The following is a 26,975-nucleotide window of genomic DNA, read 5'->3' as shown; positions in this document are numbered from 1 at the left end:
CCAACTTCTTTTCGTTTGCCCTAATGAAACTAGAGTATTCCACTTCTCAAACCATGAAAGAGGAACGGAACAAACGAGCAAGTGTCAGTCGAGGAACTCCTACACGCCGGCCTAAAGAGAGATCGCTGACCGACAGTGAGTGTACTGTAGATGGCTGATCGCTACATTAGAGTAGCCGAAAACCTCGAGGTCTGGCAATGGAACTGCAGGACTCTTAGAGCTAAACACGCAGTACATTCGAGTCTTACAGATGCGATGCCTGTTCCCCCGGATATCTTATGTATACAAGAACGAGGATAGAGGATACCGAACCTCAAAGGATACAAGATGCACAAGCAACCTGACCATTCTGAGATAGCAGCACGGACACGGGCGGACATAGCGGTGAGCGTGGATTACCTCTCTAACTGCGGTGTCCAAACTGAGGTCCTCGCAGTCTGGCCATGTAGACGCTGCACACCGAAAACAGTTATGCCAAGGTCTACAGTCCACCTAGAGACAGGGAGGCAAAGTTCGACAAGCTATTGACGGCCGCTATGCGCAAAGTGAAAAGCAACGACCGGGCAATTAATCATCCTAGGGGACTTTAACGCTCCACATTCTGATTGGGGCTATGATCGAGGCACTCCTGAGGGCCAAAGGCTAGCCGACCTCACGGAGGAGTATGAGCTGGTCTTGCTGACGTGACCGGGTGAGCCAACCAGAGCGGGAAACAGTGTAATAGAAGACACCACACCGACCTAACTTTCAGCAACAATGACAGGCGTTACCTCACCAACCTAGGGGAAGACCTTGGAAGCGCTCACTGCCAACCTCTTCTGCTAATATCTGCTAATATTAATTTAATAATGTCTGCTAATATTTCATCATAGAAAAAATCTCCTTTTTTGTAATTCTTTGACCGCGCCATTTTTTTCGGGTAGAATTATTGTCCGGGTATCATAGAAATATAGAACTAAAATAGCAATTTATCTATCTGCTACAAGCGAGTTCAGTTCATATGATCTATAAAAACATGTTTACGCAGGGATAACATGTGCGCTACTTTCAATGTACCTTACTGCTTAGATGGATCAGTTCTTTGTTATAAAGAATATTCAGAAGGAAAAGAGGCCTTGTTTGATGTCACGTGGATGTTTCTCCTGTGAACTTAATGATGAAGCTGAATAGCTCACAAAGACATATTTGCAAGCGCTAGGGTGTTCTGTATATAAGGGTGAAGAAACGCGCGCGAAGCCCAGGTTGTACGAAGGTCTTCAAGCGATATGAATATTTTGGGACTTGCCCTTACAGCTAGCCTCATTTTGATGACTAATGGCGCCCTTACTGACAACATGAAAGAGGTAAGCTTTTTGCCTGATAAATAATAATTGTCGAACAGTTTACTGCAATACGTCTGCGATTATGACTTACTTACAGGACAGAGGACTTATTTTTATAAGCAAATGCGCATTTCTTTCCCCGCCTCAGGGCGGCACCTTTTTACAGTGAATCTGTTAGCCTCTCAGTGATCGGCAGTTGTCGTGTTCATCCATGAACAAAAATTATCATCATCATCAATAACTCATACCCCTTAAGCAAGCAAAAATGAAATGTTTCATCCCCACCGTAAGCCAGAGGCTGAAGCGCCTAGCAAAATGATGGGAACAGTGCATACATTCACTGAAATCACGCATACAAGACGCAAAACAGCACATGCTTCAATAAAGAACAAGCCGAAAACAAGCATCCAAAGTATCAATAAAGCATTGTACCCCTGCCTCAGCAGATGTAGTGATGGTTTCTGAACAGCTTCGCTGCACATGCACGATCGCGGCGGTGGGGTGGCGAGTAGACTCTTTCCTTATGTCGAAAAGAAATTTTGAAGATTGCACGTTGTAATTTGGTGTAGACCATTATGGAATACTATTCTACCCTTCCATGCAGCATTCCAGTTTGGATAGAATCACAGAAACGTTTTCCAATCGGTTATAACTACGTCTCCGACCAAAAACATTTACCCAACTGTTATTTCTCATTTTCTGCGACACCTAATGTTCATCCCCACTATTGGTAATCCTCGACAAGTTGCTCTTCAAAATTTTTCTTTTTCTAACCTGAGAGCTGTACTATTATTGTTTATCAATAGCATATCTCGTGGATGCATTAGATGGTGCCGTACTTAGGTACTTAGAGGCGTTTTTACACTATGCCTTTCTAAAATAATTTTCTCAAGTAGCTTTGTTTTTTTTTTTTATTTCTGGGTGTTTTACTGTAACGCTACTGCATGGGTAGGATAGCTTACTCGTGGGTTATATTACTCTTCCGCGGACTTCCACGAGGGTTTCTCTTTGTAAGATATTTTACATAAAATTGGAAATAAATAAAATGCTCAGTTGTTTTCCAAAAGGTGCTGCAGCTATACAACGAACATCTTCCAAGAGACAAAAATTATTTGGAGATGAAACGTCTACGATAATATTACGTTTGTTAGACTGCAATATTTTGTAGAAATCGCCTGATGCAATAGAACTATTGTAGAGCTTTAGGTGTGTTTTAGAATGAAGCAAAATGGAAAAAATTAGTGTGGTATGTTTTAAACTAATCACAATTTTTGCCAAAACAGTCTTTTCCAAACAAAGATGTCAGAATTAGGCAATGAGTTTGCATGGCTTGGGGCAAATTTGGACAAATTCCGAAGTGGAACCGGTTTTGAGATAGCCGCCGTTAAACTTGCGGTGAAAATGGAGTGTTTAGCCAGTTACCTGATTGAAAAATATGCCTTTTTACGCATTGGAGGCGCTAAGAACATTGACACTAATTTATTTCTTTTCACATGTTGAGAATCAATTTCTAGAAAGTGGTGTCATTCTGAGAACATGTTCGAAGTGGAAATGCTTTCGAAATTACCAGCTGCAATTTTTTTTTTGTGCAATTACTGCTTTAATATTCCTATTAAAAAAACTAGTTGATCTTGCGACATCGATTGCGCATTTTAATTTCACGAAGTATTGCTAGGCTCTTTGAGAAATATTTCTCGAACACTGCAATTCTGCTATCTTTTAAGGGCAAGTTTATCGCATTGTAATCGAATAAAGCATATTTGCAAACAATTGATAAATGTGCTCTGTATAACTTGATAAAAGTGATTTAGCTATTTGTCATATACTGTCATCAGAAGAAAAAGAGCCTTTTTCTCAAGTTGCATATATTTATGCAGACTTATGACAAAGCTAAGCAGCTACAAAATAGTTTTAATACAACGTACATATATATATTTACAAGCGCAAATGTGCTAAATACGTAGGAATAGAAATACGCTTTCAAATGGCAATTTTTTCGAGCTCCTCAAGCGAATATGAATACATTGGTACTTGCGTTAGTAATTAGCCTTCATCTGATGGGTGGTGGCATAACTATTGAAGACTTGACAGACGTGAGTTTATTTCTAAATAAACAATATTTTTGAACAGCTTACTACAAGAAGTTTGCTTTTGTGATATATCTGTGGGCAAGAAGAAGAAGGAGAAGAAACTTTATTAAAGAATAGTCCGGCAGTTCTTGCTGTGGTGGCCTCAGGTGACGGCTCGAAGTCCTTCGACTCGAGCGGCATCTTCGGCTTGCCGGACAGCCCAGAGCTGGTCTGCCAGCTCTGAACTTTTGATAGCCGCCTCCCAGCGGCGGCGACGCCTACGGAGAAGGTCCCCGGCGACTCCCGCATCCGGGGCGGCGTCGGGAAGAAGCGAGCTCGAGCCTTCTCCAACTCTGGCAACGGCCGCGATTATGGACGCGTCGCGAACGGCGCTGGTTTGATTACCGTTGTTGCCGGCACATTCCCAAAGCATGTGTCGCAGCGTTGCTCTCTGTCCGCATGTTTTACACGCATCTGTTGGATATAAACGCGGATAGCAGTGGTCTTGCTTGCCAGGTTTAGGAATCATAATAGCGCGGGCCCGTTTCCACGCTTCGGGAAGGGAACCCCCTCGCCAGCACTCATTGACGTAGGCCGCGAGTCGGGTGATTGACTCTTCGTCTAGGTTGCGGAGAGTCCTGTTGGTAACCCGGTCCGGGCCGGGCGCCGATCGAGTGTTTAGTTTGAACAGGACTATCCGAATTTCCGATTCGCTAAATTCCGCGTCCGGTTTCTCGTTTGCGGCGCCGTCGTACTCGGCGTGCTGGATGCTTTCGACCTTCTTAAAGTAACGGTCACGTATTGCGTCGAGGAAGCTATGGACTTTATAATCTCATACTAGTCTACGAGTCTTGTATCCTTGAGCGGCCCGAGTCTCCTCCGGATCTAATAGGTGTCTAAAAAGCGCCAAGCGCTCGCCCCGGTCATCTGCCTCTCGAGGCCGTTGCACGTGTCTTCCCATTGTGCCATGCATAGCTGGAGTGCGTGTTCTTCGATGCCTCTGTCTAACTGTGCTATGCGTTTGCGCAACGCCTTATTATGTCTTTGGCATTTCCATCTCTTTAGGAGGGCTCGCTTTGCTTCCCACATGTGTAGGAGCCTGCTGTCAATTATTTCGAGGTTCGCCTCGGGCGGTACGTCGCTCGTTGCTGCGCCTACGTCCCTTCTGAGCGTCTCGGTCCACTCGTCTATGTCCGTAATCGGCTCGTCGCCTCGCCCCGCTTCTTCTCGCTTCTTGCGGACGTGTCCCACTTCACAAGTTTGAGCTTACGACCTTTGCCCTCAGGGTTAGTACCACGACCGCTCGGGCCCGTGCCTATCGTGATCTCGATCAGCGCGTGGTCGCTCCCCAAATCTTCCTGCGTATTTTGCCAGTGCGCTGTTGTTACATTCGAAACAAACGCAAGGTCTGTTAACGTATCGGCACTCACACTGTTCCCTCTGCGTGTAGGATCGGCGGGATTCGCGATCAGTGCAAGCCTCTGGTCTTGCTAGTCTTCCCGAAGGTGTTTGGCCTTGGGTGTTTCTCGGGTGTAGCTCCAGGCTCCGTGGGGCGCGTTAATGTCGCCCGCAACAAGTAGAGGCTCGCCACCGGAAGCCGTGCGCGCGCCCCGCAGTAGGTCCCCGAATCTGTGCTGCAGCGTGGCTTTACTATATACGTTAAGGACAAAGAGTCCTCGGCCGTTCTTAGGAATTAATTCTACGAACACGTGAGGTATATTAACGCAGGCAAGTTCTCGCTGCGCCACAGTGACGTTACGTCGAACGAGCACGGCGGCTACCGGCGACGGGCGTGGCGGGGGAGACGGCCGGCGCGGCACCATCGCCCCCGGCCCCGCGCCACCCGCCACGCGGGATGTAGCCCGTTTCCTTCTTTGCCTGTTCTCCGTCGCGGTCACGTCTATGGCTTTGTAGCCAGCTAGTTTAACCGGACGGTTTGTCTCCTGTAAAAAGGATCACGTCCGGTTTCGTCTCGCGGCTGCGTATGAATTGCTGGAGATTACCCCGCTTCCTCCTGTAGCCCCGGCAGTTCCACTGCCAGATTGTGTATTGTTGTTGCCCAGCGTTAGTGTGCTTCGTTGCATGTGTAGCCATGGTGATGCTTGCGTTTAGTTTAACCCGTCGCCATCGAGGCGACTTGGTTGCAGCAGCAACCGCGCACCTCTTTCTTTATTATTGACATATTTGCGCCTTTGGCAACTAGAAATGTTTTTCGAGCAATCTTGCTGCTTTTGAAGTACATTTCATTACCTCTATCCAAAAGACCTGGCAGCATCAGCTAATGTGGTTGGTTATGGCAACGCATTTGGCAGCGTGACCTAGAAGAAATGTGCTTGGAATTTTAATTACCTAGCATTTCTATACCTACCCAACGAAAGAACCTGTCAGTTCGTCCGTCCATCCGTGTATCCGTCGCGTAAGATGATGGTTTCAAGATAGCATGCGAACCAGCCAGCGAATTCACCTTTGTGATGCCCCTCGTTTCAACGCAAACCAGGCCGCAAGAACACATGGCACACGAAGCTATGAGTATTTGGTACTCTTGGCCCCCTTCGCAGATCGCTTTCAAGATAGGCCGCGCAGCCACGCCATACGCAGCTGGCGGCGGAGTAAGGTTGATCGCGGTTGATAATTGCCCGCATCGAGAGGAGGCAGTGCCATCGATGACGTCTACGTATGAGTTCTTCCAACCTTGCTAGTGTTCAATTGTATCATGCAGTACAGCATGCATCGACCAGTGCTTATCTTCCATTAAGCAGCGGTATCATCTTATGGCGGTCACCGTAAGCATTTCTGTGTTGCAACCGCGCTTATCCGTCGAAGATTATTTGACGGTGCTTCTCAGAATATAAGCAAGCATAGCAGCATAAGACGACGAAACAGCAGGGGATTAGTAGGACATGCGCATACTTTAGAATAATCCCACAGGAGATGGTGCGTGTAATTTTTAGGGACTGTGCAGCTTCTCACGGATTCTGAGCATCGATGGACGACCGCCCTTGGCAGCAAACGAAAACGGCCAACGAGTACGCCGTCATATGGCGGGCAAAGTGTCAGCAAGAATATGCCGGCTGGCAGCCGCACGGTCAACTCGCAAGCCAAAAGGTTCATGAAGCAGGTAACGGCAGCCTCGAGGCTACCGAAAGTACCCAAGGACCAAATCAAGATAATCGTGCGCCCCAAGGGAGGCCTCGACGTTTCCAAAACGGATATCATACACCTCGCCCAAGCGCTGGCCATGGCGGCGGCCTTGATGGAACGGGAGACTGCGGAGGACAGCGTGTGCCTAAACAAGATGCAGAACATTTTGGTTATCTCTACCCCTCTTAATCAAAACGCGAGGGCATATGCAGCAATCAGCAAGGTACATACCAAATTCGGCGCCTTTGAGGTGTCAGCCTATATTTCTCCCCCTGATGACACGTACAAAGGCGTACTAAGAAACATCGACCCTTCAAACCCCGGCCCTCAGTCCCCAGCAGCTGCGAAGCAACTGACCACGGCGGCGGTCAGACCTGCGACGCTGCAGAGGGTGCTAAGAATCACTGGCTCCGGACAGGCCGCCATTGGAATATGAACCTGGCAACGTTTAACGTTAGAACGTTATCTAGTGAGGCGAATATAGCAGTGCTATTGGAGGAATTAGAGGGCAGTAAATGGGATATAATAGGGCTCAGTGAAGTTAGGAGGCCAAAAAAAGCATATACAGTGCTAAAAGGTCCTGTGCTACCGGGGCTTAGCGGAAAGAAGAGAACTAGGAGTCGGATTCCTGATTAATAAGAATATAGCTGGTAACATACAGGAATTCTATAGCATTAACGAGAGGGTGGCAGGTCTTGTTGTAAAACTTAATAAGAGGTACAAAATGAAGATTTTACAGGTCTACGCCCCTACATCCAGTCATGATGACCAGGAAGTCGAAAGGTTCTATGAAGACGTGGAATCGGCGATGGGTAGAGTGAAAACCAAATACACTATAATAATGGGCGACTTTAATGCCAAGGTAGGCAAGAAGCAGGCTGGAGACAAGGCAGTGGGGGAATATGGCATAGGCACTAGGAATAGCAGGGGGGAGTTACTACTAGAGTTTGCGGAACAGAATAATATAAGGATAATGAATACTTTCTTCCGCAAGCGGGATAGCCGAAAGTGGACGTGGAGGAGCCCGAACGGCGAGACTAGAAATGAAATAGACTTCATACTCTGCGCTAATCTTGGCATCATACAAGATGTGGATGTGATCGGCAAGGTGCGCTGCAGTGACCACAGGATGGTAAGAACTCGAATTAGCCTAGACCTGAGGAGGGAACGGAAGAAACTGGTACATAAGAAGCCGATCAATGAGTTAGCGGTAAGAGGGAAAATAGAGGAATTTCCAGATCAAGCTCCAGAACAGGTTTTCGGCTTTAACTCAGGAAGAGGACCTTAGTATTGAAGCAATGAACGACAATCTTATGGGCATCATTAAGGAGTGTGCAATGGAAGTCGGTGGTAACTCCGTTAGGCAGGATACCAGTAAACTATCGCAGGAGACGAAAGATCTGATCAAGAAACGCCAATGTATGAAAGGCTCTAACCCTACAGCTAGAATAGAACTGGCAGAACTTTCGAAGTTAATCAACAAACGTAAGACAGCTGACATGAGGAAGTATAATATGGATAGAATTGAACATGCTCTCAGGAACGGCGGAAGCCTAAAAACAGTGAAGAAGAAACTAGGACTTGGCAAGAATCAGATGTATGCGTTAAGAGACAAAGCCGGCAATATTATTACTAATATGGATGCGATAGTTCAAGTGGCTGAGGAGCTCTATAGAGATTTATACAGTACCAGTGGCACCCACGACGATAATGGAACAGAAAATAGCCTAGAGGAATTCGAAGTCCCAAAGGTAACGCCGGAAGAAGTAAAGAAAGCCTTGGGAGATATGCAAAGGGGGAAGGCAGCTGGGGAGGATCAGGTAACAGCAGATTTGTTGAAGGATGGTGGTCAGATTGTTCTAGAGAAACTGGGCAACCTGTATACGCAATGCCTCATGACCTCGAGCGTACCGGAATCTTGGAAAAACGCTAACATAATCCTAATCCATAAGAAAGGGGACGCCAAAGACTTGAAAAATTATAGACCGATCAGCTTACTGTCCGTTGCCTACAAAATATTTACTAAGGTAATCGCAAATAGAATCACGAACACCTTAGACTTCTGTCAAGCAAAGGACCAGGCAGGATTCCGTAAAGGCTACTCAACAATAGATCATATTCACACTATCAATCAGGTGATAGAGAAATGTGCGGAATATAACCAACCCTTATATATAGCTTTCATTGATTACGAGAAAGCGTTTGATTCTGTCGAAACCTCAGCAGTCATGGAGGCATTACGGAATCAGGGTGTAGACGAGCCGTATGTAAAAATACTGAAAGATATCTATAGCGGCTCCACAGCCACCGTAGTCCTCCATAAAGAAAGCAACAAAATCCCAATAAAGAAAGGCGTCAGGCAGGGAGATACGATCTCTCCAATGCTATTCACAGCGTGTTTACAGGAGGTATTCAGAGACCTGGATTGGGAAGAACTGGGGATAAAAATTAATGGAGAGTACCTTAGTAACTTGCGATTCGCTGATGATATTGCCTTGCTAGTAACTCAGGGGACCAATTGCAATGCATGCTCACTGACCTGGAGAGGCAAAGCAGAAGAGTGGGTCTAAAAATTAATCTGCAGAAAACTAATGTAATGTTTAACAGTCTCGGAAGAGAACTGCAATTTACAATACGAAGCGAGGCACTGGAAGTCGTAAGGGAATACATCTACTTAGGACAGGTAGTGACGGCGGATCCGGATCATGAGACGGAAATAACCAGAAGAATAAGAATGGGCTGGGGTGCGTTTGGTAGGCATTCTCAGATCATGAACAGCAGGTTGCTATTATCCCTCAACAGAAAAGTGTATAATAGCTGTGTCTTACCAGTTCTCACCTATGGGGCAGAAACCTGGAGGCTTACGAAAAGGGTTCTACTCAAATTGAGGACGACGCAACGAGCTATGGAAAGAAGAATGATAGGTGTAACGTTATGGGATAAGAAAAGAGCAGATTGGGTGAGGGAACAAACGCGAGTAAATGACATCTTAGTTGAAATCAAGAAAAATAAATGGGCATGGGCAGGACATGTAATGAGGAGGGAAGATAACCGATGGTCATTAAGGGTTATGGACTGGATCCCAAGGGAAGGGAAGCGTAGCAGGGGGCGGCAGAAAGTTAGGTGGGCGGATGAGATTGAGAAGTTTGCAGGGACGGCATGGCCGCAATTAGTACATGACCGGGGTAGTTGGAGAAATATGGGAGAGGCCCTTGCCCTGCAGTGGGTGTAGCCAGGCTGATGATGATGATGATGACCCTTCATTTGACGAAGGAGCCCTTAAAATGATGATTCTGAACACAATAAACCCCACAGCATTAGAAGTGAGAAGAGTTAAGAACACACAAGTAGTTCTTATACTCTTCAATGTCATGCGAGTGCCCAACACGGTCAGGTGTGGAGCCGCCGTTGTTCCATGCTTTCGGTACAAACAGTACGCGCGTGGTCACGTGTGTCACCGAGCCAACGTGTGCCCCGGTAGCGAAGAGGAAAAGAACAAGTACAGTGGCTGTGGGAAAATTAAGCCTTCAAGAGTCGCAAGAGGAGGAACACCAATGCACACCCAAATGTGAAGCATGCGGTGGCCTCCATATCACCGGGGAAAGGACATGCAAACAACGCTACCAGATCCCATATACCACTAGGCGTCGGCGTCGAAGGCGACGACAAATGCAGCGATAAGCACAGATGGCCATCGGCCATGACATCAGTATCTCCTATGCACAGAGCTAGGTGACACCTGCGGCAGCATATGGTGGCTCCACCCTACGAGCCCGCTCGCAATCCAGGGGGCGCTCTCACTCCAGGAGGCGAACTGGCTCAGGGGAAGGCGGGAAAACCAGCGCATTCAGATCGACATCCCGGTCCCGGTCTCGCTCCCAGCCCGCGAAGCGGGCCACATGGGCCGACAAAGTGAAGGGCTCCAACACAGCGCCGTCGATGGGAAAGAAGACTACGACGGTCCAAAGAGCTAGTGGTGAGGCACAGTCAGAGCAAGAGGATGATCCCCGAATCCAATCACTTTAGGAGGAAAATCAACAGCTCAGGCGCGAACTTGCAGAGCTTAAGGAGGCCTTAAAGAATATTAGAGGGCAAATCTCGAACAGCCATGAGGATAAAATTAAAGCTCTAGGCCCGCTTTCTGGCAAATCCAAGCGTAAAGCTCCCAACCCAGAACCGAAGAGCGAGACAGAAGAGGAGGATGAGCCGAGCGAAGTCACAGCAACCACCGCCGGTCATGCTGCCAAAATAAACAGCAGAGGCAAGCTAGCTGCCATAGAAAAGACTCTTGGACGCATGATGGAAATGCTCTCCAGGATGGAGACGAGATTAACTCAACTAGAGCGGCCGAAGGTCCAAGCCAAAGGCCGGCTTACGGTGCAGACTCAGGCAAACCCGAATCGCGAAAGTAAGGCTAAAGGGCTAATGATCATTATAAGTAGGGAAAATGGTGTACGCGAATAGCAACAATCTCAAAATCTGGCAGTGGAACTGCGCAAGTTTCCAGAGGTGCAAGGCCCCATTAGGCCCCAGGTCGATTGCGGAAAAGCTGCAAGTTATATTGTTACAGGAAACGCTATGTACAGCAGAAATTTCCCTCTCGGGGTACCGCGCGGCAGCATACAGGAGAGAAAAGGGAGGGAGAGGTATAGCTGCCTTAATCAGAGAGAACATCTCGTTCGTTCAGCACGAGGTCCACGCGTACAAAGCGGGCCTCGAGGCCCAGGTAATAGATATCGTACCCAACAGAACAATCAATTCTAACATTTTCGTTCTCAATGTGTACAGCGCACCATCGGACAGGAAAAGAGACTTCAAAACATTACAAGGCACCACATCTAGGATGGCGAGAAGCGCACCTCTCGTCGCGCATGACTTTAACGCACCTAATACGGAATGGGGGTAGGTTACAAAAGAGCAAAGGGGACGAACTTGGCCTTCAACGCTGCAGAGATCGGCCTAATACTCGTCGCAGACCCAAGGCTCCCCAGCAGATCCGGTAATTCGGTCAGTCGAGATACGACCCCCGATCTTACCTTCCTCCGAGGTATCGAAGGCACGTGGGACAACCTCCAGGAGGGGCTAGTCAGTGACCATTAGATACTTGAAATTATGCTGCGTGTCAAACCCAGCCCACCCGCGGGTTATGAGTATGTGGATTGGGACCTGTTTCGAAAAATCAGAAATGACACAGTCCCGCCAGACGAGACGTATGCAGATCTGCTAGAGAATCTGAACATGGCAGTTAAAGGAGCAATCAAAGAAATCATTACGAATTTTAAAGTTCCTAAAATGGACTCGAGACTCACTCACCTTGTGGAGGCCAGACACGCCCTCACAGCCAGGTGGAAGACCCAAAAGCTTAATCGTAAACTCAGATAAAAAATGGCGCTTCTTAACAAGGAGCTTGAAACCTATTCAGGCCAGCTCGCCCGGCAGCAGTGGGATGAGCCGTGTACCGAAACGGACCGGCGTATGCGAAGAGCTAGCATATGGAGCCTATTGAAAAGTTTCCTCAACGATAAACAGTCTAAGGACACCCTTAGCCTTGCAACGAATAGGCTCATCAAGAAGGAAACTGCAATCGCTCTCAAAGACAGAGAATTAGCAAAAAAATTAGCACATACTTATCTCCCCCTCGCCAAAGACGCGGATCGCCCGGTAGAGCGTGTTATCAACATGGGATTCTCGGCACCTGATCTAGACGAACCTTTCACCGTGTCAGAGATCAGACATGTTCTCTTCAATCTAAACGCCAGATCAGCCCCGGGACCTGATGGAATCACGAACAAACTCCTCAGGAATCTAGACGATACGGCAATCGATATAGTCACGGCCAAAATAAATGAGGTATGGAAAAGTGGACAGGTCCCGATAAACTGGCGTACCGCACAAGTGGTACTCATACCCAAACCAGGAACCCCCCCCTCCCCTATAAATAATTTGCGGCCTTTTCCCTTACAGCATGCTGCGCCAAGGTTGGGGAGCACGTGGTACATAACAGGTTCACTGAAAATATTGAAAACAAGCAGCTCTTTAGACACAACCTAATCGGCTTTAGACAGACGTTGTCCACACAGGACGCTATGCTTTTGATTAAGAAAGCCATGTTTAATAACCCTATTCACGATTTGTTAAGGATCCTCGCACTGGACCTCTCCAAGGCCTTCGACAGGGTTGCGCATAAACAGATCCTGACGGAGATTTCGTCTCTCAAACTGGGCCAGCGGTTTCATGATTACACCAGATCTTTCCTCGCGGATTGCAAGGCACACCTCCGACTAGGCATGGTCACGAGAGGACCCTATAAACTAGGCACCTGCGGCACCCCGCAGGGCTCGGTCCTCTCCCCCCTCTTATTTAATACAGCCATGCACAAACTCTTCACTCGTCTCGCTGCAATACCGAACGTGGGTCACGCCATTTATGCGGATGATATCAGGATATGCGCGCCGGGCGGATCGCTAGCCATGCTCGAACATTTATTGAAAGCGCGTTGGAGGCTACCGAAGACTTTCTTTCAAACACAGGCCTTGAACTCTGCCCCGCTAAATCAGAGCTACTGTTATACCGCCAGTCAAGACAGGGGGTCAGAAACCTTGCGCCTCTGGAAACTCTGCCGATAGAAATTCAAGCTAAAAACAGGCATCCCATACCAAGGATGGACTTGGTCAAGATACTAGGTCTCCTCATTGATGCCAAGGGCTGTAACTAGACGGCCGTCAACAGGCTCACTGGACAGGCTAGTAATGTCCTAAGACTTGTAGCCCGCGCCTCAAATCAAAGAGGACAATTTGCTTAGAGCTCATCAAGCATTCTTCCTGAGTCATGTTATCTACATCGCGCCGTACCTTAATCGGGGTACAGAGGGAAAGGCCAAGCTCGACTCCCTAATCAGAACCGACCTCATGCGCGTGCTCGGCCTTCCGCAGTCCACAAGCAATGAGAAGCTGCTGGAGCTAGGACTCCATAACACCATCTATGAGCTAACTGAAGCTCACACAGCGGCTCAAATAATGAGACTTTCATCCACTAAGCCAGGGATCAAGATTTTAGAAGACGCGGGAATCTAACCCCGACATGAACTGGCGACCAAAGTTAGCTTGACCCGGGAAACCAGAACTCGCATCATAGTTGACCCCGTCCCGCGAAACATCCACCCAGTGGATAACGAGGGTAGAAGATTCGCGAGAGTGAAGTCCATCCTTAAAAATAATAATCAGCAGAAACTAGATGCCCTATTTTTCGAAGCTGCCAGATACGACAGTGGGTATAAGTTCGCTGTCACGGTGGTAGACGCGGGAGGCAACCTGGTCAACGCAGCCTCTGTTTATACAAAGTTCGCCCATGTGGCGGAGGAAGCGGCGATCGCTCTGGCTTTTCACAGCTCAAACGTTCCCGCTATCGTCTTCTCGGAATCGCGCACGGTGGTTAGATCCTTCTCGTCCACTCTCGTATCTCAACAGGCGAACAGTATTTTGATTAAAGCACTTCAAAAGACTAGGCAGAGCAGCGAAAGAGGATACCACATGTCATGGTTCCCAGCACATCTAGATAGCTCAATTAACCCGCTTGGATGTAATCCTAACGAGCAGGCCCACCGGAAAGCACGCGATTTTGCATACCGTGCTGTCGCGTGCAGCCAGGTTCGGAACGAGGTCAACATCCACATAGATTCAATATGTACTTTCCACGAAATTGTTTTCCATTATCGACTGGGCAGGAGGACATTTCCACCACCTCACCCCAAACTGAACAAACCTCAGGCTAGCACACTCAGACTATTGCAAACCCGTTCGTATCCCACTCCTCGGTCCCTTAACAGGATAGATCCTGACCACTCACCGTCCTGCCCCAAATGTGGTCATGACTCATGCTCTTTTGAGCACATGCTCTGGCTGCGCCCAGCCCTTAACGCCTCTCCACCCATCACGAAAGAACAATGGCAGGAATCTCTCAAGAGCAATCTCTTTCACAATCCACATTCAACTCCAGGCTGTCCAGGCCCACGACATTGCGGTGAGACTTCATCTCCCGGTCCCATCGTGGGCGGAGCGACCGACTTGACCTTCGGGAGCCTTCGGTTTTGGCTCCCCGAGATCTCACTCTCTCAGAACTCAAATACATTTCTTGTCATGTCATGTCTGCCTCCAACTCCCTATTCATGCCAGAGAGAAACAGTATTAAAGCGCCTTTCCTCTACATTAGAGCGCAACACGATGTTTCGCTGCATTCGTTCATTAGAAAGCGAATATATAAAATATTGAGCAAAGTGAACTCAGGACTGTAGCTCGGGAAGACTGCTGACTGTTGAATGCACTGCTTGCGTGTAAGGCTGGAACGGCCATTGTCCGCAAAGGGTACTGAAGACAGCACTTAACCGATACTCCATTTTGGTCCCTCCGCTTCTGTGTAATTTGTACAGAGATGAAAAAGAGATGTTGCCTCATCTAAAGCAACAAACAAAAAACTGTGATGATCACACCGTCTTACTCGCCTGTTCTTATTTTAAACAAGCGTATGTAGGGACGCACACACTAATGCCCTGCAACATTAATTAAAACAGAACAGATGCGATGGATGTGCTGGCTGACCACTCCTTCCAACGCGCCGCTTCCCCAGATCCAGCCTGAAAATTTCTCACGGTGGTCCGTCAGAATGAAGGATGGCGTGGCCCACAACCACATTACTATAGATTGGCTTGAGCATATGGTTCTGAATTATGTCCTCCCGCTAGGCGCGGAGTCGTAGCTACCCTTCTCGTCACCTGCCGAAATGCAATACAGCAACCTGAAGGCGGACGCGCGGACGAAAATTGGCGTGCCGCACTCCCAACGCAGCACCACAACACCTATTTGTTTCCTCGCGATACGGGCTTCTCTATCATCGGAGGGTAAGCCATCCGACTACCAATGCCAACGTACTGTCGATACACCACAAGCTGTCAGCTGTGCCTTTGGCAGCACGATGGATAATTTATTTTCTAGAGCGCAGCTCTATGGTTGCCCATTCGTGCGGCGAGTGTCGGCGCCGGTGGCGGCGTAGCCCAGACAATGAGGACAGCCAAACATGAAAGCGACGATGGAGCACGGCAGAGAATGAAAGAGGCGAGGGGGAAAGCGGAGAGAAGAGTGCCGCGGAACGATGAGCGGGAAGCGGAGGAGGGCTTGGCGAATGCTTGCTGGCGAAGAAAGCTTGCTGGCGAAAGCTGGCGAAGACAAGCGTAGTGCAGTGACGAGGGCTACGAGATGGCGTCAGAGTGGCGTGCGTTGTCTAAGAACTCTCTAGGCGGCGACTGCGGTGAATCGCGGCCACGCACAGGCTCTAGTGATCTCTAGACTAGCGAGGGAGTCGCGCCACACTTCGCTTCGTTTGCAACATGCCGCAGCAGACCGAGTGTTTGCACCAGCCAATATATCGCTAAATAAAAACATGTATACAGCTGGGCTCAAATTTCGCATTATGAAGTATCGTAATCGCCGGCAAATTTTTTCTTGCCCATATGTCAAGTCACCTACGTTGATTGTGAATTCTGTTGTATAGCCTCAACAATGATATTACCTACCTAGCGATACAACTTTGCTGTAGGCTTAAGCAGCAAGCGCAATTCTTTGTTTAGGATAGGATAGGATAAGAATAAGTTTATTAAAATGCCGGCAACTGACGATTTAACGCGTCGTGAGGTTGGCTAAGCGTTGACCATGGGTTATGCCCTACTCTGTGCTACACCAGTTCGGCCTGTTCGTGGCAGCACCCCAGGCCTGCTGGACGGCCCATAGTTGAGAGTCCCTGTCTCTAGACTGCATTGCACTTTGAAGTTCGAACGGGTATGTCCTGGAGGTAGCTTCGGTCGGGAACCTGGCACAGTCCCACATGATATGCCATTGGTCCGCCGGACCCACTCCACAGACACCGCACACACCACTTGGACGGAGTTCTGGGTTAAGCACGTCTAGTACTGCCGGGGCGAGGAGTGACCCGGTCTGTATCTGCTTTAGAATGACGGCCTCCTCCCCACTGGGTGCCAGGTAGGGAGGCGGCAATGTCCGTCGAGCCAAGCGGTAACACTTAGTAACTTCGCCATAACTGGACTCTCGACCCTTGATTTGAAACCACCACACGGAACGGTCATTCTCTAGGGCGCAGAGAGTAAGCGTTCGCACCGCCGAATGGGCCGTCTCGGCGTGGTTCGGTGGGAATGCACACTCGTCGGTGTGCGCCTGGAATCACTTGATACGGATGGTGTATCCGCGGTCTTGGAGCTGGAGCTTGCCGATGACGGCGGCCGCCGGCGCGCATACTCGCCCCTTGGGAATGCTGCGCACGGCGTTCCTCGAGTCGCTGAGCACGGTGCGACACTCGGCTCCGGAGATCGCCACAGCGATGGCAACCTCCTCGGCGTCTGTGGCGGCCGTGCACCGCACGCTCGTAGCCGTTGTCAAGGTGCTGGTAGCCGTCGCCACAAACACTGCCACGAAGCCTTCCCGCTTGTATTCCGCTGCGTCCACGTACCCAGCGTGCGGTTCTTGGGGTGTTGTTCGGTGAGAGCTTTGGCCCGCGCCTGCCGCCATTCTTGGTTACACTCGGGTAGCATGTTCTTCGGTATAGCGTCCACGTGGATGTGGGCACGCCCGTACTCATTGATCTCGCACGGTTGCCGGCTGGGAGCTTGGGGCTTCTAACCCAGGCATGTCTGTATACTGCGGCTCACCTTGGTGGTAGAGAGGCGTTCCATTTGGGCGGTGAGCTCCGGCTCGGCTATATCTTCTAGGGTGTTATGGACCCCGAACTGCAGGAGCTGAGCCACCCCCGTGGTCTCCATTAAGCCCAGCGCCGTCTTGTAGGCCCGTTTGATGAGCGTGTTGATCTTGGTCGTGTCAGTGACCTGCCAGTTGAGGTAGGTCACAACGTCGGCGATGTGACGGATCACGGCCGACTATACAAGGAGCACGAGGCTGTTTTCTCGCATGCCTGCCAGTTGTGTCGTGACTTGGTGTATGAACCGGATGGCGTTCATTGCCTTGGTGGAAAGTTTGTTGATGGCCTCGTCGTTGCGGCCACTTTTGTTTAGCAGCAAGCCCAGGACCCTGACCTTGGGAACTTCGGGGACTCGTTGCCCCGATGCACTCACGATCTTGATGTGATCACCCTCCCGAGGGGGAGCGCGTTTCCGTCCACGTCGTAGCGGTGTGAGGACGAACAGCTCGGATTTCTCCGGCGAGCACATCAAGCTAGTGCCGGTAAGAAGCTACTGGATGGCGGTAACTGCCACTTGCAGCTGTTGCTCGATGCTGGCGCCGGTGCTGCCGGCCGCCCAGAGGGTAATGTCGTCGGCGTAGATCGCATGCCGGACACTGACCCTGCTACTGCCCTGGCTACCTCGATCATGACGAGGTTAAAAACCAATGGCCAGATGACCGAACCATGCAGGGTACCCGTGCTGCCGAGGTTGCGCTCGGGGAGATTGAGGTCTCCTGCGTGCAGTTCAAAATGTTTCAAAGAAGTCTTGGATGTAATTGTAGCTAGTAACCTCCATGTTGAGTCTTGATACTTGTGCTATTATGGCTAAGTGTATTGGCTATTAAGTGTATTGGCTATTGGCTATTATGGCAAAGCGCATTCGACTTTGTCGAATGCGCTTTGTAAATCGAGCCCCTGAAGTACTTTGCTGTCGTGTGTCTTGTTGACGATTATTTCTTGTTTCACTTGTAGAATGGCGTCTTGTGTGCTTAGTCGTTGCCAGATGCTGATCACGTGTCCGGGATGAGGCCTTCGTTTTCCAGGTATTTCAGCGACCGGTTGGCTACCAGGTGCTCCAGTATTTTGCCCATGCAAGACGTGAGTGAGATGGGACGCAGGTTGCTGATGTCCAGTTGCTTTTTTCGTTTCGGGATCAGGATCGCTCTTGCCGTTTTCCACTGTCGGGAGAGCATGCCTCAATGCCAGCATTCGTTGAGGTAACGGGTTAGGGCCTCAATCGATGCATCGTCGAGGTTGCGTAGCATCTTGTTAACGAGATCGGGGCCGGCTGCTGAGCGAGTGTTGAGCTCGTGCAGCGCTACCGGTACCTCTGAGATGGTAATGTCTCGGTCGAGCCACGCCTTGGGCTGCCCCCCGTACGGTGGGCGGGTTTCCGTAGGCGTGCCCGGCAGATAATTGGCTTCTAGACTCTTGATAACAGCGTCTTGTCCTTGTTCTGTGGTGGTGTGCATGAGGTGGACCACACGGTCGCGCTAGAGTGACTTTGTCTTGGTTTCCTTTAGGAGGCGCCGAATTATATTCCAGGTGCAATCGCGATGCAGTTTTCTGTCATCTCGGTTCCAGATTTCGTCCCAATGCTGAAGGCACAGGACATTCAAGTGGTGTTCAATCGCCACGTTTAAGTCGGCCACGTTCTTTCTCAATTTGCGATTCAGCCGTTGCCACTTCCAGCGCGCCTGTATCGAACGTTTAGTCTCGATCAGATGGGCCAGGCGGCTGTCCATGGCGACGCTGTGATCGTCCGTTGCGATCGTCCTGGTGACCGAGTGCACTACATCGCGGAGCTCTGCCATCCAGGTTTCGATGTCTGTCATGTCTTGCGCTGTGGTGGGGCGCCCGTTACGGGAAACGTCCCAGTTCGTCCATTTGTGTATAATGGTATTGCCCCTACATTGGTTGGGTATCATAATTTTGAGGATGTTGTGGTTGCTGCCCAGGTCGACACCGGTGTTGTGCCATTTTACTTCGTCCGTGCAGTCGTTTTCGGTGAATATAAGATCTAGTGTGGTGTCTCGTGCGACGGAGTTGCTGATGCGGGTTGGATAAGTGGGGTTCGTGATCAGGGCACAGTTGTGGAGCAGGGTATACTGTATTAATTCCGGTCCCTTGGCCATGTGCTTCACGTAAACCCACGATCGACGGGCGGCGTTGAAGTACCCTCCGATCAGCAACGTGTGGAGTATGGTCTTGAATTTCTGTGTTTGGTGCTTGGGGTTACCGTAGATGTTGGCAATGAACAGGCTGCCTTTCCGTTGTTTTCTTGGGATGCTTTGGGTGAAGGTGGATTCCACCCTGCTGCGACTATGTTGGACTTGGTGCTCGATGAACGTGAGCCCTTTGCAGACGAACGTGCAGACGCCCCGTCCCTCCGCTAGGCTAACGTGAGCGCGATACCCAGGGAGGGTGAGGGCAGCCATCGCCGTTTTTTGCAGCAGGATGTTGTCGGGTGCCTTGTTTACTGTGGTGTTGCGTTGTTGCAGCACTGCTCTCTTGTTGTTGTAACTGTGGCAGTTCCACTGCCAGCCGTAAGGCCGGTTAGTTATTCTATTGTGGATTGTGGCTGGAACATGGTTGTGGCGAAGTTCGGGCTCGCGTCCGTTCTTGAAGGTATGGGTGGTTGGCGAATTGTGACGTAAGCATGGGGCTGCGTACTGAGTTTGAGGGTGTGTTCAATGAAGTCGAAACGCACTTGTATGGTACGGAAGGACGTGGCGATCAGCTCTTCCAGCCGTGCCAGTCGTAGGTCGGTGGCGGCAGCCCTGCTGGCGTAGGTGTTCGTGAGCGCTTCAATTTTGGCTTCGAGCTGAGTTTGCAATTGGGTCAGGTCCTTGTAATGTCGTGATGAAATGTGTGCTCGTTTCTTGGCCGTTGTGTCAGTGGTCTTCTCCTCCTGGGGCTCGACTTGGGGTGTGTCCATTTATTGTGCGCCTTGGTGTGATGGTATGTCGGTGGGCTGCTCGGGGATAACGGCGGGTGTGGGTTCGGTGCGTGCTAGTTTCTTGGGGGTTGGGAAAGTGGTAATATCCTAGGGCTCGTCTTGGGTTTTGTCCATTGAGTGTGCCTTTGTGTGATCGCGTGTCAGTGTTCTGCTCGGGGATAACGGCGTGTGTAGGTGTCTCGGGTGGCTGAGCTGGGCCAGTGGCCGGCTGGGCTAGCTTTGCTTGGAGTTCTTTCTTGACCTCGGCTAGCTCTTGGGCAAGCCGGTGCGTGGTTCCAACCAGCGTCGCGTTGGTTGCGCAGAGTTGTTCGAGTTCCTTGCAGTAGGGGCTGGTAATCCACGCCTACCAGTTGCTTGGTGTGCTTGGGCCACTAATGGCGCTGTTGGAGCTAGCGCTGCTGCTTTTATATAATGAACTTTGTCCTTTACTGCATCAGCCCAGATCACTTTGTCACGGGAGCGCGATCGCTTAGAATTGCAGCTGTTGCTGTCAGATGAGTCAGGGCCGCGCGACGTGCTGCAGACATGACGGGAAGCGTGACGTGAGGCATGGCGCGACGCGCCGTGGAATCCGCTACGGGAAGCACTGCGCGAGCGGAAGCGTCCAAGGCGTGGAAGCGAGCTTGATTTGTGTGCTTGCTTTTGCTGTTCTTCGGCGTTACGGCGTTCCCATCGCCGTCGTGGCACGACGTATGTAACCGCGTATTTGGCTCTGCCGCGGTGGTCCCCGGTGAGGTGTTATTCGCCGCAGAGCTTGCCCTTGGGTGCCCACTTGTGGCCCTCTCTAGAATTAGAAACACCGCATGCGAGGCAAACACCTACTTTCGGTGTGGGGCACACGTCACGCCTGTGGCCGACCTTGCTGCAAACTTTGCAAACATCTATTTGCTTCCTGCAGAGACTGCACGGGCAGAGCGTGGATACGTGACGCACATACTTGGGAACCTTGATACCATTGATACCTTGATAACACTACGATTACTGTCGTCGTGTTCCCGATACGCTTCGCTCCCGCAGCAAGGGAGTTGTACTTGTCAACGATCTCATGCATTATTCCGGCTTCGCTCTTTTCGACCGCTATGCCCCTGATCGCGCCCTTGACTGTGTCGTGGGCGGTCGTTCTGTGAGCGCTTACTTCGTATATTTTGCCTTGGACGTTGATAGCTTGAATTCATTGTTTAATTAGTAAAATGTTTTGCAGTACGTGTTCATTCTTTATGTGCGCTGTACTGCAGCTACAGTGCGGGATCAACGGCCTTTGCCAGGCACATCTGTCAGGCACTCACTGTCTTTTGTCAGTGCATCATATATAGATTGTATCTAAATTTAAGAATTATATGCAAATGCCAATAACTTGCAAAAGTTCCTTGTTTATTTGACGGTGCTCATTACCGCTTCCTACCGAGTGTTTGTGCCAGTAGATGCGTGCGCATTTTCGCCGGTTGTTTTTGTTCTCTGATGTCTTGTCATACAGGGTGTCCAAGCCAACATTAAAAAAAAATTAAGAATATGCATGTGCCCCGTAGCTGGGCGGAACAAAAGTAATTTTCTTTGCCGACACTTGCAATATACTTTTGCTTAACGCCTAATTAAACAATCCGTTTAATTAACAAATCAACTTAGATATCTTAATTAGATGAAAAGTGTCTATGATAAAAATTCTAGGGTGACATTAAATACTCTCGCTACAGTTTTCTCTTCCTCATTACGTGCTACCTAAGAGCGTTTTTCCGAGCTTGAAAGAAGCCAGCGAATACACGCAAAGTGCCTCGAGCGGCCGGTGGCCTAGTTTGCGTCACCTTGGCCGTGTTAATAACGTAAGGTGGCACTGCGCGTTCAAGCAACTATTGCCCTAGACTAGCGGTCTGGCCCAACGCAACACCACGGTTCTGAGCCGTTTATCTTACAGAGCACTAATGCAAAGCATCATATTTTTTGTTCCCTACTGTATATATATAGACGGAGCCATGAGGTACACATATCGCAAGAGCAGTAACGATTCCCTGCAAAAGAATTATAGCATTTGTAATGGCATTTTCTCGCGAAACCACAGACAACACATTGACTAACGCAGATGTCAATTGGATTAAAGTCTGCTTCATTTTAGCTAGATTTAGGATCCGATACATGCCCATTTCTTTTACCTATAGGTGTTTCTATTATTTCGTCATTGTATACAATACCATCAGTTCGCCATTCTTTTTGCGCATTCACGACAATTCTTCCTAGAATTGTCGTGATGAAGAACAGAATTAGCAGACTGGAAACGATTAAGACAAAGTTGTGTGGTTTGCGCTTGAGCTTATTCAACAATTTTTATGTTGCTCTCTTAGCGAGAGTTTCAGCTTTGCGCAAGTGCTCTTAAGTGCTAGAGGACCACAGAATGTTTTTTCTATATGCGGTGCACTTAGGGCGTGGACAAATGCGGTATTTTGCTGATTTTTACAGCGAAAGCTGTATATGACTAACCTTCTTTAGTTTTTTCGGCGTCCGTCAACAGAAAAAATCATCATGTGGACAGATCCTGCTGACAGTGCAGAAAGGGTCCAAGCTCAATGGCACATACCCCTGTTGGCTTGGGAATCTGTAACGTGCTTTTCGAGATCTTCGGGATGGGCCCACGGATAGGATGCGCTTAACACCTGCTTCAGCTCCGCCATCGATGGGCCTTGTGTAGCACTATTTTCGGGATTGGCCCACGTATGGGCAGTGCTTAACACCTGCTTCACCTTTGCCGTGGGTCAGCGCGACACAGCTTCGGGATTGGTTCTTGGGATCGGCCGTCTTGAGTGGCCCACGGGATCGGTCCACGTATGGGGGTTGCTTAACACCTGCTCCACGTCTATCTTCGGGCGGACTCGCGGCGAATGTGAATCACTTTGCTTTTCGCTTGGGAGCTTCGACAGTCGACAGCTTTCGCTGCCATTCCATCTTTACAGAATGAAATGTTTGTCAATTTTTTCACTCCTTTTGAATAGCGGCAATTAGCGGCAACTCCTGGGGTGTGAAGGCCAGTTTTCTCATGGATTCGTTGCCCGCGCGATTAACTTGAGATGAGTTCATTTATCACCATCTCTTCAACTACCTAGCGCATCGCTCTTACTTCGTTAGTCCAGCGTTCTTTATTTAGAGGGATCCATGGAACAGGGGCCCTATACAGTAAAATTATTCCAATGTGCATTTATTCCAATCTCCTGATGTCAAATTTATGTAACAGCCGACGCAAACATCGGGCGGTAACACCCAGCGTTGCTTGATAAGCCAAATGAAGTGCGCTCCTAGTTTATAGGAGGCCACTTTTTTGCTTTCAAAGCGAATAGTGTTGCCAACATTGAGCAGATTCCATTATCGAATTGGTTGACAAGAGGCGACGAGGACACTCAGGTGAAGTGCGGTTCGATAGGGCCAAGCTGGAACAGTCAAAGTAGATAACTGGCTCAAGAGGGTAGTGCCAGCGTTTGTTATTGACCCGCTTCCCCTTACTCAGCTTGCAATGGGCTGTCCAAAATCGTGGTGGTGTACAACGTAACGTGAAAAATGCCACCAGGCTGGATCCGCAGCAAAGAAGAGTTGGCAGAGTCACATCGCATACGTGCTGAAAGGGCTCAATATGATTATAGGGGCACAGAAAATTTTTATTAAACGCATATAAATCCATGCTCCGTGGTCGCTCCCAGTATAGCTATATAGTGCGAGAGCACTCAGTGGGCAGCCATCTTCTATTCATTTCGGAACGGGAGAGCCTCCCGCTATTGAGAAAAAGAAGTCAGTTTTGTTCGGCATATTAATGCGTGCTTTACGCATGCACGTCACTTCGGCGCTACGAGTTTTCGCGGTTTTGTGACGTCGTGTGGAACAGACGAAGTAGGCGCAGCCAAAAAACGTTTGACCAATGATAGAATTTTATGGCGAAGAAAGGTCGAATGAGAAGCAATTATTTTTATTTCCTTCGGACTAACCAGGCATAATCAGTCTGCACACATAATATCAGACGAGGCATTTTCGCGGTTTTCATGACGCCGGGTGAGAGACAGGCGAAGTGGGGGTGGCCCGAAAATTGTTGGGCCAATCATGGAGGGCTGATTGCAGAATCGGAATATAAAAGTTTGGAATAGCTTTACGTATAGCGCTCCAGGAAAAGGATTCGGTTCGTAGTCAGCTGGTCGGTATGCTCGCGGAACTAGTTGCGGCCGGAGAAAACGCCAGTTGCGTTTCACTTTTCCTTTTTCACATTATTTCTTCGAGTGACGGCTCGCCACAACGGTAGCAGATGCTCCGAACCATATACCCGCAATATGGGTTTCGTAAGGTGGAAAATTATATAATGCTAAACAGCGTCCATCATCAAACCCTGCAATAACAGTTAAACCCATAAGCAATATGACGGTCACCCATTACCTCAACTGGCTTTTCCCTAATTGTACAGTACTTTTCGTGGAAACGTGGCAACTGAAAACAAGAGTCGCAAGGAGTTCAGAAATTATGCGGTCTACTAATAGAAGAAGCCAAGCCAACAGTCAAACAGAAAGTAAAGGCGAAAATTAACAATGGAAATTATTTATGGATCAACATCTTTTTATGTAAAAAGGAAGTAGAGAAAACGCCGGCGTAAGTGGAAAATAATTCCGCGTGTTTTGAATGACGCTTCTGCAGCTATTAGTCGAGCCGCCTGACGTAGCCACTGCTCTGCTGTGCTAATGTGGTGTTTGCCTAACCTTCCGCGGTGGGCGCAGTACGTCTGGAGCCTCAGCGTCCTGCGCTCTACGCGGTTTCACGGGCTGCTGACCACGCATCGTTACGCGACTTCCCAAATAACAGCACGAATCGGTTTTGACACTTTACTTGGTACAACTTGCAAACGGTTAGCTAATACCTCAGTAAAAATTTTTATAATCCACATTGCATAAGGAGATAGGCCGATATCCGTGAACTTTTTGCAATTCAGTCTCATCATCGCTTTTGGCTACAAGGACGGTGTGTCCTTCGTACAGTGTGGCGATTCGGTACCCTACTTCCACAGCCTCACGGTACAGCTGAAGTAATAATGGCGATAAGAGGAAACATAAACACTGATAAAATTCGGCAGTAAGGCCATCCGCGCCGGGCGTCTTGCCCTTCGCTAACGAATTGATGCATGTAGTTACCTTATTAATGTCAATGTTTTCATTTGTATAATAATCATCCTGATTTAACTAGGGCAGCAACGATAGTATTTTTTGGCAGCATCTGTATGCAATGGCTTATGGTCTCGAAATAGTGTTTAGCAATGTTCGAAAAACGCTTTACTGATTAGAGTAGGCTCAATAACAATGATTCCATCATACTCTATATCTAGCATTTGTTTAGACAGCGCGTGGTGGCGCTCATCACCAAGGGCCCTACTGCAAGGCTTTTCTTCAGGGAAACTTTGCTCTACCACACGTCCTACAGAACCTCTGTATTTTTCTGCATTGAAAGTTTTAACTGTGTCTTGACCTTATGAATATCATCAATATATTGACCCGGATGCAGGCATTCAACTCATGCAATTCACTCAGAAGTCTATGCAATGCTTTGTAATTATTCTTTTTTTTGAAAGGCCAATATTGATGATCTATCGATAGCTATTATTTTAGGTCCCTGTTTCAATAATTCTCAAACAGCAAAGAGTGGCAAGTCCTTGCGGCATTACACATGAGGTATAAGCTCAGTAACACAATTTATGAAACACTCACACAAAAGTAATTGGTTATTAAACTTGCACAGCTACCAGCACATAGGCCGACTTTGATACCGACGGCTGCCAAACGATGCTTAGACTAGGCAATGGTCACTAAAGAATACAGGGTGCACAGTGTAACCATAAATAAGAGGTAGCGCGCTAAGTGAAACGTAAATTTGATCAATCCTTGCATGCGAGGTACCCTGCGTATATCGTGCGTATATCGACATTCCGTCTTTTCATTTTCCCCAATGTCTACAAGCTGATAATCATATATCAGGCGTTGCAACACATCACTACTCGGATCACGTCTCAGCTTCAGTGATGTACGATCTTGCACGTTACATGCACAATTAAAGTCTCCGAAGAGGAGCAATGCACGATCGGTACAGAAATGATGTTCTAGAGATAAGAAAAAAACACTCGCAATCACGTAACTTGTTCCGTACATAAACACACACATCTAAGGCTCGTACCACTGATATCAATATCGCAACAATTTAGGTGCCCTTCCCTTTCTATAAACAAATGTAGCAAATCACATGGTAAGTGTTTTCTAACAAATAATAAACAACATGCGGAAACGCCTACTGCATGGCTGACACAAATAATATAGTGAGATAGGAATGGAGACAGAGCTACCTCTGTGTTTCAGTCGGATTCAATCTTTGTTTCTTGGATAGCAGCAATGTCTAATTTTCTATTCCGTAACAAATGAAGAAGCTGTACTTGCCGTCGCTTACTTCGTAAGCCACAGACTTTAAAGCACCAAAATGGAAGGGAAGAGCACCCGCCATCATTACCTATGTAGGTGCAGCGTTGGAACGCTGCTCCAGAGGTGCACCACTCCCTTCTTGAAGAGGTGGGGCACTATGTACCTTTTGGTGCAGATTAACACAAGGGACATCTGCAGCAGCAGGTGTTCCTCGGAGCGGTTTTGTCAACTTTGACGCTTTGGGAACGCGAGCCTCCTTTCCCGAGGGCGATGGGTTGTCAGATGGCGCTGGACGCTCCTTAGCGGCCTCGCATATCCAACCAGATTC

At 48.8% G+C, this 26,975-nt stretch overlaps 1 protein-coding gene across 1 annotated transcript in view; it reads left to right on the top strand.

Annotated features, from left to right (window-relative positions):
* The first annotated feature begins 1,253 nt into the window (after positions 1-1,253).
* LOC126530260 (uncharacterized) overlaps positions 1,254-26,975 on the top strand; it is a 125,505-nt gene continuing 99,783 nt past the window's right edge. The window contains exon 1 of the mRNA XM_055070223.1: positions 1,254-1,343. Coding sequence (XP_054926198.1) covers positions 1,266-1,343 — 78 coding nt within the window. The 5' untranslated portion in view covers positions 1,254-1,265. The remainder of the gene's footprint in view (positions 1,344-26,975) is intronic.

Source organism: Dermacentor andersoni, chromosome 5 (assembly GCF_023375885.2).
Source record: "Dermacentor andersoni chromosome 5, qqDerAnde1_hic_scaffold, whole genome shotgun sequence".
Taxonomy (NCBI): Eukaryota; Metazoa; Arthropoda; class Arachnida; order Ixodida; family Ixodidae; genus Dermacentor; species Dermacentor andersoni.
The sequence above is the reverse complement of the archived record's forward strand: the minus strand, read 5'-3'. Positions and strand labels throughout refer to the sequence as shown.